Source organism: Mobula hypostoma, chromosome 5, assembly GCF_963921235.1.
Source record: "Mobula hypostoma chromosome 5, sMobHyp1.1, whole genome shotgun sequence".
Lineage (NCBI taxonomy): Eukaryota > Metazoa > Chordata > Chondrichthyes > Myliobatiformes > Myliobatidae > Mobula > Mobula hypostoma.
Window position 1 is genome coordinate 121,371,364 of NC_086101.1, and position 10,951 is coordinate 121,382,314.

General features: G+C 41.7%; 2 protein-coding genes across 3 annotated transcripts in view; both read right to left on the minus strand.

Moving 5' to 3' along the window:
• LOC134346287 (RNA exonuclease 1 homolog) overlaps nt 1-7,851 on the minus strand; it is a 71,196-nt gene extending 63,345 nt beyond the window's left edge. For both annotated transcript variants that reach the window (XM_063047635.1, XM_063047636.1), the window contains exons 1-3: nt 7,476-7,851; nt 3,438-3,527; nt 500-719 (exon numbers count right to left, since the gene is read on the minus strand). In XM_063047635.1, coding sequence (XP_062903705.1) covers nt 500-719; nt 3,438-3,527; nt 7,476-7,838 — 673 coding nt within the window. In that variant the 5' untranslated portion in view covers nt 7,839-7,851. The remainder of the gene's footprint in view (nt 1-499; nt 720-3,437; nt 3,528-7,475) is intronic.
• Nucleotides 7,852-7,864: 13 nt separating this feature from the next.
• Nucleotides 7,865-9,494, minus strand: LOC134347338 (RNA exonuclease 1 homolog). The gene is made up of 3 exons (XM_063049733.1): nt 9,370-9,494; nt 8,022-8,749; nt 7,865-7,939 (listed from the first exon to the last, which is right to left on the minus strand). Exons 1-3 carry the CDS (start codon nt 9,476-9,478, stop codon nt 7,865-7,867), a joined length of 912 nt encoding a protein of 303 aa, XP_062905803.1. The 5' UTR covers nt 9,479-9,494.
• Between the last annotated feature and the right edge of the window lie 1,457 nt (nt 9,495-10,951).

A 10,951-nucleotide genomic window follows, 5' to 3' on the forward strand; every position in this document is an offset into this window, starting at 1 on the left:
GAATTCAGAAGAATTGGGGGAGGTGGGGGGGAAAGAATCTCATTGAAACCAATTGAATATTGAAAGGCATAGGTAGAGTGGACTTCTAGAGGTTTCCTATAGCCGTGTGTCTAGGACTAAAGGGCACAGCCTCAGAATACAAGAACTTCCCTTTAGAGGAGGAATTTCTTTAGCCAGAAAGTAGTGAATCTGTGGAATGGATTACCACAGATGGCTGTGGAGATCAAGTCATTGGGTACATTGAAAGAGGAGGTTGATTAGTAAGGGCATCAAAGGTTACGGGGAGAAGGCAGAAGAATGGGGTTCTAAATCAACCATAATGGAATATCAGAGCAGACTCAATGTGCCGAATGGCCTAATTCTGCTCCCATATTTTAAGGTTTCTGGAATGTTATCTGGATATATTCCAAGGACATGGAATAGGTCTCAATTTGAAAGACCTCAGAACAAAAGCACCAACCACCTGGATGATCACCAAAAACTAGTCTTAAAGATTTACCTGTTTCCACATTGCTGGCAGACTGAAGCTTTGAATTTTGCACAAGTAGCTTCTTTTGAGCCAGACAATCAGACACTGTTGCTTTGTAAGCCTGGCCACTTTTAACATTGGCCATTATCTGTATAGCCTGCTGTTGGATCACCTTAATTCGACTGTGACACTTCAGCTTTGATGCCGGTGGTATATGCGGAATAATCACCCGGTTAAAACTTGATCTGCCCTTTTAAAATGAAACTGCCTTTTAAAAATCTATTTTAACAACGACATTTCATCATTTAAAATAAGACAAATGTCAACGTCAACTGGTTTCCTTAATTTGCTTGACAAATTTGAGGAATTCTTTAAGGAAATAACAAGCAGGATACACAAAGGAGAATTAGTGGATGTTATGTACATGGACTTTCAGAAGGCCTTTCACAAGGTGTCAAAAATAAGACTGCTTAGCAAGATCAAAACCCATGGTATTATGGGAAAGATACTAGCATGGATAGGGCATTGGCTGACTGACAGGAGGCAAAGTGTGGGAATAAAGGAAGCCTTTTCAGATTGGCTGCCAGTGACTAGTGGTGTTCACAGAGATCGGTTTTGGAACAGATTCTTTTTACATTTTATGCCAGTGATTTGGATGACGAAATTGATGGCTTTGTGGCCAGGTTTGTAGATGATACGAAGATAGGTGGAGGAGCAGGTGGCGTTCAAGAAGCAGGGAGGATGCAGAAGGACTCAAATTCAGAGAGTGGGCAAAGAAATGATAAATGAAATACAGTGCCGGGAAGTGTATGGTCATGCACTTCGGGAGAAGCAATAAGAGCAATGACTATTTTCTAAAATGGAAAAAAATTCAAAAATCCAAGATGCAAAGGGACTTGGAAGTCCTCCTGTAGGATTCCCGAAAGGTTAATTTGCAGGTTGAGTCTGTGGAGAGAAAAGCAAATGCAATGTTAGCATTCATTTTGAGATGACTAGAATATAAAAGCAAAATGCTGAGGTTTTATAAGGCACTGGTGAGGCCTCACTTTGATTATTATGAGTAGTTTTGGACCCCTTATCAATGAGGGGATGTGCGGACATTGGAGAGGGTTCAAAAGGGGTTTACAAAAATGATTCTGGTAAAGAAAGACATCATATGAAGTACGATCGATGCCTCTGGGCCTTTACTCACTGGAATTTAGAAGAATGAAGGGGTATCTCATTGAAACCTAGCAAATGTTGAAAGGCATAGATAGAGTGAATGTGGAGATGATGTTTATCATTGTGGGAGAGTCTAGGAACAGAGGGAACAGCCTCAGAATAGAATAGAGGGTCATCCATTTAGAATGGAGACAAGGAGGAATTTCTTTAGCCAGTGGATGGTGAAACTGTGGAATTTATTGCTACAGGTGGCTGTGGAGGGTTGGTCACTTGTGTATTTAAGGCAGAGGTTGATAAGTTCTTGATTGATCAGGGCTTGAAAGGTTATGGAGGGAAAGCAGGAGAATGGGGTTGAGAAGGAAAATGGATCAGCCACGAAGTGGTGGAACAGACTCATGGGCCAAATGGCCAAATTCTGCTCCTACATCTTATGGTCTTATACAAATATTATGTTTCATAAAACAGGAATATCAATAGCACAAAATATACAGGAGATGCCATTAAACCTCATTTGATGGGATGTTCTTCAAACACAACATTTCTGACATCTGTGATTGTTTCATAAATAACATTGTCACCTACTGCATGATTGATCTGAAACCTCACTATCACCGTTTGGTATAACATTATGCACAACCATATTTCTTTACAGTCAAGTTTCTGACAATACTTCACTCTGCTTTAAAACCTCAATTTCCTGAATTACATTCTTAGATTCTGGATTCTCCATGCAAAATTTTTACTGTTTCCCATCCTCTCCGACATTCGAGTTTAAACCATAAACAAAACAGTTTCTCAGCAGGTCCAAGTCTGAGCTATCCAACTGCTCCCAGGAGTCCCAGTGCCTCCAGAATCTAAACTCCATTTTCCTGTGCCATTTCTCCAGCCACATATTCAACTGCAACTACCTTCCTATTTCCCTCAACACACATAAAAGTTGCTGGTGAACGCAACAGGCCAGGCAGCATCTCTAGGAAGAGGTACAGTCGACGTTTCGGGCTGAGACCCTTCATCAGTTCTAACTGAAAGAAGTGCTAATTTGAAAGTGGAAGGTGGAGGGGGAGATCCAAAATGATAGGAGAAGACAGGAGGAGGAAGGATGGAGCCAAGAGCTGGACAGTTGATTGGCAAAAGGGATATGAGAGGATCATGGGACAGGAGGCCTAGGGAGAAAGAAAAGGGGGAGGGGGAAGCCCAGAGGATGGGCAAGGGGTATAGTGAGAGGGACAGAGGGAGAAAAAGTGTGTGTATATAAATAAATAAATAATGGATGGGGTACGAGGAGGAGGTGGGGCATTAGCGGAAGTTAGAGAAGTCAATGTTCATGCCATCAGATTGGAGGCTACCCAGACGGAATATAAGATATTGTTCCTCCAACCTGACTGTGGCTTCATCTTTACAGTAGAGGAGGCTGTGGATAGACATATCAGAATGGGAATGGGACGTGGAATTAAAATGTGTGGCCACTATTTCCTTGTTCACTAGTATTTGCACTGGGAGTTAATTATTAGTTTTTCCAGACCCAAAGCAGTGCTTCTTAATCGCTTCCCAAATCCTTTAAAGTTTCTTTTGAAACTCCACAGCACACACTTCAATGTCAACACAAGTTAATAAACCTCTGCTAAATGTGTTCAAATTCAAAAGTTAGATACACATTTGTAACTCATTCCAGTTAGGTTTTATCTAATCATATATACATTTTGCTTTCAGAATATCTTTGTAGACGTGTTTAAAACATCAAGTACTTTATCAATTCAACTAGTTTAACCCTCTAATTTTCTCAAAATTAACTATTCTGAAAATCTACCTTAAATTTTGCAACGTGAGCAATCCTCTTCTTTTGCTTTGTGGGAGTACTTGCTGCATTCACAGATATTTGTATGTCCTCAACAGAACTCTAGAGGAGATAAACATAACAAGAAACATATCAAGAACACTGAATCATAACAGAGCATGAGGACAAAAAATATTTGAGCAATACAAAATAAAAAGGTGTGAGAAATATAGAAAAGGCAAATAACGCTAAGAAATAACGCTTTGTCATCTCTGTAAATATCAGAGCCAGCTTGAGGAGCTGAATAGCCTCCTCCTGATTTCTCCAGCTCAGACACAATCAGTCTCTCTTGTACAGTTCATCCCTACTCTAGATCACAATGATCCAATAACTTGAACCCCTGCCCTCTGGACCACCAATTCAGCCACTGGGAGAGACTGCTAGCTTTAACATACTGCTTTTTGGGTCCTCTCCCAATTCCCCATACTCATTGCACAGGACCTCATCCCTCTTTCCACCCATGTCATTGATACCGACATGCACCACATCCCTGACTGTTCAACCTTCCCCTTGAGAATGTTCAGCAGCTGCTCCAAGACATTCTTTAACCTGAAACCTAGGAAGCAAAATACCATCCTGAAATCTCTATTGCAGCCACAAAATCTCCTGTCTGCCCTCTTCATTGGAGTATCCTTTCAATTCAACTCTGCCTGACTTTTCCTTTACCCAGCGTGCTTCACAGGGCATCACAGTACCATCAACCTGGCTACTGCTGCTACTGTGCCCAGAAAAGTTACCACCACCCCCACCCCAACAGTATCTGAAGGGGTGTACATTGCTGACTGGAGTGGCCACAGGAGGACCCTGCACTGTATTTCCTTAAACCTCTCCTGCTGGTTCCCCAACTATCTACACTTTAAGAGCTTTAGAGAGGTGAGCACACCTCATGGAGGTACAAACCACATCTTTGGATTACAGAAGAGCAAATACAAGTAAGGAAGATTGGTTTCTTGTTGTGGAGATGTGCACTAATTCACCACACATATTTTGGTGCCTCTGTCTCGATTTGAGGGCAAATGGGTCAGGGAAGGAGGCGATGAGGAATATGATCGAGATTCCCAACAGTTGTGGTCCACATGTTCCACCTTCTGAGAAGCCTTTCAGCAATGGGGAGAAGACAGACATAAAAGTGAAGCTGTCTTACACTTTTAAAAGTGAAATTCCACTCAAATAGGTGGCTATCAATTTATTTTCACCAATATTTCATTAAGGTCCTGGTGTTCAGCAAATAATTGCCTTCTAATCACAGGACATTCCAAAGTGCCTTGCAGTTCAACAGCACTTATGGAGAGAAACAGAGTTAATACTTCAGGCTGAACAATTCCGAGTCCTCAGCATGAAATATTACCTTTTTGTCCCTCCACAGAAGCTGCATAACCAGCTGAGTATTTGCAGGATTCCCTTTAAAAAAAAATGGATGTTGTACGTTTTAAAAGTTTTGAGCTGCTTTACTGCCAATTGTTAGAAGTATAGATATTGCAGTAAAACAGGAACACTAAATGGTTCCACTGGGATTGCATTCCCTCAGTGCTGCACTGGGGCATCAGCCTGGATCATATGTTTATTTTGAAGTACAGCTCACTAGTCACAGATATGCATCAAAAAAAAATGCAGAGGATAATCACTGATCCACAACTGACCAAGCCCCACAATACAGAACCAGACCTGGTGACACTTTCGTGTACATCTGATGTCACATTTAACTACTGAGTACCAAATTAGAGCAAGGCAAATTATGAGAGCATTCCGCAGGTATGTTAATCGGGGCGGCTGTTTTTTGGGCAAGTTCACATCTGACACATGCAGACTGTTAAAAGACCAAGCGCACTGGCGCAGGACAGATATATCCCAGTAAGAAGAAAGGTCAGGGAATCTTAGATACAAAGAGAAACATTAAATTTAGTCACAGAGAAAAAGGAAAAATTATGCAAGGTTTAGAAAACCAAGATCAAACAGAGCCCACGATGATCATGCAGAAGCCAGAAAGAACAAGAAGTGAATTAAGAAAGCCAGAAAGAGCAGACTGCAAGAGTAGAATTAGGAAATTAGGCCCATCAAGTCTGTTCCATCAATCATGGTTGATTTATTATTCCCTCTCAACCCCATTCTTTTGCCTTCTCCCTGTAACCTTTCATATCATATCAACCTCTCACCGTCTAGGTAGTCTCCAACCCCTTGGTATGAACATAGAATTCTCCAACTTCCAGTAATTCCCTCCCCCTCCCTTCCTCTATCCCTATTTCACTCTACACCCTCCCCCAGCTCCCTCATGGTTCCGCCTCCTTCTTCTACCACCCATTGTTTTCAGGGCTATGATGTCAATGCTTCCCCTCCCCCAACCCTTTGTCTTTCAGATTACTGGTCTTTCAACTGAAGCTACAAGCATTCTTCAAATCCTTCCCCATCTTTCATTCTTCAGTCCTGACGAAGGGTTCCGGCCCGAAACGTCGACTCATCGTTTCTAACTGATGCTGCCCGACCTGCTGAGTTCATCCAGCGTACTGAAAGTGTTGCTTTGATCACAGCATCTGCAGATTATTTTGTGTTAACCTCTATTATACCTGTTTACCAGGGAGAAGCCATGAAAAGTCATTGGCAAATAGTATTAAAGAGAAACCCAAGACATTCTATACATAGACCCAGAGTAAATAATGAGCGAGTAAGACCTGTCTAGGGAAAATAAAAAGAGGGAACATGTCTTGGAGATGGAGGATGAGAATAAAGTTCTAAATGAGTACTTTGCTCCAGTAGTTACCCAAGAGAAAGGCATTGAGGATAGAGAGATCAGCGTGGACATGCTAATTTGCTCGGGCAATTCAAGATAAAAGAGATTGTGTGAAGCCTTTTAAAGAACATTAAGATGAATTGGTTCTGAGTGCTTGTTGGACTATACCTCAGGTTAAGGAATGTGAAAGATGAGATTGCTGGGGCCTTGATCCAGATCTTCAGGTCCCCTCTGGCTGCAGGTGAGGTCCTGGAAGACTGGCAAGTGGCTACTATTCCAAAATTAAAGAAAGGAAACAGGGCTAATCCTGGAAACAATAGACCAGTGAGTCTTGAGTCATTCATAGGGAAGTTACTGGAAAGGATTCTTAGGAATAGGATTTATCAACATTTGGAAAATCATCACCTAATTTGGGAAAATCAGCAACACACACGAAGTGCTGCAGCAACTCAGCAGGTCAGGCAGCATCTATAGAAAAAAAAAATAGAATTGATGTAAAACCAAACCAGCATGACTTTATGTCAGACATGGCACATCTTACTGAGAGCTATGGATGTTGTCTACATGGATATTCATAAAGCATTTGACAATGTCCTTTTCAGATGCTTATTCAACTGAGCAAGATGCATGGGATCCATTGTGATTTGGCTGTTTGGACGCAGAATTAACTTGTCCATAGAAGACCAACATTAATGGTCAATGGGACTTATTCTAGCTCGAGATGTGTGACTAGTGGTATTCTGAAGGGATCCATACTGGGACCACTTGCTTGTGATATATTTAAATGACTTGAATGAAAAGGTAGGTGAATGGGTTAGTAAATTCATCGATGTTATGAGGATTGGTCATGTTGTGGATGGTGTAGATGACTGGCAAGTGACACAGCAGGATAAAGAACAGTTGCAGATATAGGCAAAGAAATTGCAGATGAAGTTTAAAATGGCCAAATGAGAGGTTTTGCATCTTGGGAAATCAAATATAAAGAGAAAGTACACTTAATGGCGGGAGCTTTAGCAGTGCTGATGAGTAGAGAGATGTAGTGAGAAGGGATTAGTTTAGTTGGGCATGTGATTACTGATTTCATTAGCTCAGCACACTATTGTGGGCCAAAGGGCTTGATCCTGTGCAATATTGTTTTATGTTCTATATTCCATGCTATTTTAGCTTCAAACCAATTCTACAACAGCCGTGACTATCAAATAATCAAGCAGAACTATATTGGTCTGATACTTGATATACTTCATTCCTTGTTCACCCCCAAATGCTCAATAAATATGAATAAATACCTCTTCAGTTCCAGTGGTATTTGCTTTGATTTCTTGCTTTGGGGACTCATTAAAAATCCTCAAGCATTCTTCCATTGGGTCTGAGTCAGAGAATTCCAAAACCTCCATAGCTGTGGGGTTCAGTTTTTCACCTAAAAATGATTCTTCACTTTTATCACTTGCACTTTGAAGACTTCCATTCAAGCTTTCATTGCCAAAATAGCCAATATGGCTCTGTGTCTTCATACTGGCTTGGCCAATCATCAAGTTCTCCCCCAGCTTACTAGTGCAAGTAGTATTTGTAGTTTCCAATCTATTACTCCTCCAGTTGGTAGAGGTCACTTGACCAGTTTTCAGTGGAATTCCAGATTCTGATTGTTGCATTGTGCAGTTTGACAGTCCTGAAGTGTTCAGACACATTGAACTTTTTTCTTTGGCTTTTCCACATTTCTGGACATTTGGCTCCAATTCCCTGCAATCATTTTCTAACTCAACATTGGAATAATGGTTCACAACTTGGCCCAAAGCCAGAAATACAACAGGCTCCTCAACATTGCATTGCTTAACTTCGCAAATTAAAGCGGGGTCATCACTTCCCTTTCTCTGAAACTCCCCATGATTCTTGGAACATGGAGTGAGGAGAGGCAAGTCTGGTACATCAATAACAAGTTCATCTTCAGAGCTCATCTCAGCTTCAAAAGGTTGACTGTTCCTCACTGTTTCAGACACTAGAGAATGCTTCATTTCAGAACTTGGTTCAATGGCTCCCTTACACTCCAGTTTCTCCTCCAAATCTTCATTACAACTTTTATCTTCCAGCGTGAAAAAGTTTACCAATGGATCATACTCTACATCACTGCTGGGTTTACAGCATTCAACCAAATTTTGACTCCAAAGTGAACCATCAGTTTTATCATTGGAATTAGCCAGCGCAAGGTCCTGGGATGCATCTTCACCAGAAACCTTAAATGTACATTTACATGCTGAACAGTTATATATTGGTTGTGGATTATACACAGCATAATTGCATTCATAGAAAGAGAAAGGTTTATACTTTATTGATGTCGTGCCAGTACAGGAAAAAGAGTTTGCCTGGCTGTTTATTGGTGATATCAAGCTGTGACTTCCACCATCACATGACGAATGAAACATCAAAAGTTCATGCTGTTGTTCCTCCACCTCGGTCCTGATTAACTCAATTGCTTTGGTGACCTTTTCCAATTCAAGTACTGTGCAGGCAGTTGTAGCTGACACTGGTTGGTCATGGTAATTTCCCAAAATATTGGCCGATGCATCTGTTGGAACACCAGCAAAGCTTTGAAAATGTTATTAAAACCTGAAAAATGATCAATAGAGACCTTCCCTTACTCTAAACTTGGACTGGTGCATGGATGGGTGGGACTTTGAGGGATATGGGCCAAATGCAGGAAATTGGGACTAGTTGGGTGGGTACCATGAATAGAATGGACTTGTTGGGCCAAAGACCTGTACTCACACTATATTGACCTCTGACTATGGCCTACCAACAGAAATAATCAGACTATAGCAGACAACCTGCTGAAAAATTCAGCAAATCGGGCATAGAGGGAAATGAACTACCAAGCGGAGCCAGTTCAGGTAAAGTGCTTCACCCCCAAAATGTCGCCGCAGAAAGAGAAGACCGAAGGCCTGGTGGGCTGCAGACAACCAGAGAATTTCCGAATTACTCCATTATTCAGTGGGTCTGACGCCAAAACCAGGGGCCCAGAAACAAGAAACCAGTAATCAGGAACAAGAATAAAAGAGTCGCGTTCGAGAAACTGTTAACTATCTAAAGGGCATTTAATTTCAACTTGGGGGCTACAGAACAACTTCCCTCAAGCGTCGACAGCATTAAATCCCCTCAGCCATTCGGCCCTCTCCCTTTTCTCCTTACCCTGTGAAGTTGGGAGTCTCCCGGCGTGTTCGAAGTGGCAGTAAACTCTATGGCAGCGGCTCAGAAAAGGACAGGGGAACCTACGGAAACAGCCACTAGAGCTCAACATCCCCACCTGTCCCAAGATCGTGTCGCACACGCGTCACCTGTGTCCAGCCGCTCGTTCTTAAAGGGGCGCGGACACAATCGTCACCATATAAAGCGCAATTGATGACCCCATACCGAACGCATTTGTTATTGACAGTAGGGCTGGAGAGGAGTGTCCACATTTGTGCAGAAAGCAAGTGGACTTAAAAGGGAGATTGGAATAGTAGTGGAGACTGGGTGTTTCATTACAGTGTGTCGTTAATGAAATGAACGTCTGGAAACAAAGTAGGGGAACAGATTTATTTTAGACGGAAACAACGACAAGAATAAAGAAGTCCGTTGTACAAAAAGGAAGTGGTGAGGGATTAGTGAACAATAATTTCAAAAGCTAAATGGCAAACACAATATTTTGCCGATTAACCATGTCATTCCTCGAGTTACTACTGTGCACACAACGGAAACATTTTTATCTATTTTAAACGAGTTTTCTTCTCGTAGGAGTGGAACTGCAAAGCAGTGCCTTAAAGCGCGTTACACGCAGCCATTGCAACCCAACAACCCCAGAAACTTTGCACCAAACGGCAATAAAAGAACTAATTGTGCAGAGGATTGATGTGATTGAGCATTGCCAATGTTTATTACAAAGCAAAACTGAAAATGAAATGCCCACCGAGCAATGGTCCTGTGCAGAGGCACCATATTGCCCATGAGTTGGAATGGCTGGTAAAGCTGCTACCTCTTAATGCGAGAGACCTGGCTGCCGTTTATTTAGAGTTTGCACTTTAATATACGAGTTTCCTCCACCTGGTCTGGTTTCTTCCTGCATTCTAAGCTTATAAATTAATTGGTTCTTATGTTGTCCCTAGTGTTTAGGTGTGCAATAGAATCTGTGGGGGGGGGTGATCAAAATATGGGGAGAATAAAAATACTGGAATTAAAGGAAGCTTTGTGTGAGTGAGTAACTGGACGTCTGTAGGCCTTTTTTCCATGCTCTATGAATCTATCATGGTGACCCTATGGATAGTGTGGATGTTTGTAGGGTTTTTGTGGCAAGATATTGAAGTAAAAAGTGCCAGGCCTTTCTTACGTGCAGATATTACTGCTACCCAGGTTGGGAACTGGCCAGATTCGAACTTGGGACTATCCACCTTGAAGTCCAATGCTAGTGCCACTACACCACCAGGCCCAAATGAATCTATAAAGCCTTGTAAAATAATCTATATAGCAAGGTGCCATGCCAAACAAAGATGAGCAAGAGCAAAGATGTTTGGGAATAGCCTGCAAAAGAAAGCCATCAATGCAAATTGAAATATCATAGAGGGTTTTCTTTTGAGAAATGGGTGAAGCTGTGAGACTGATGTGGAGAGTGGGAGCAAGGCCAGTAATGCTCAGATTGTCAAAAATTGGGAATACCATCACCATTATAGGATAGCACTGATACCTTGAACAAATTAATATTGAGTACAACCTAATGTTTATTAGCACTTGAATTACT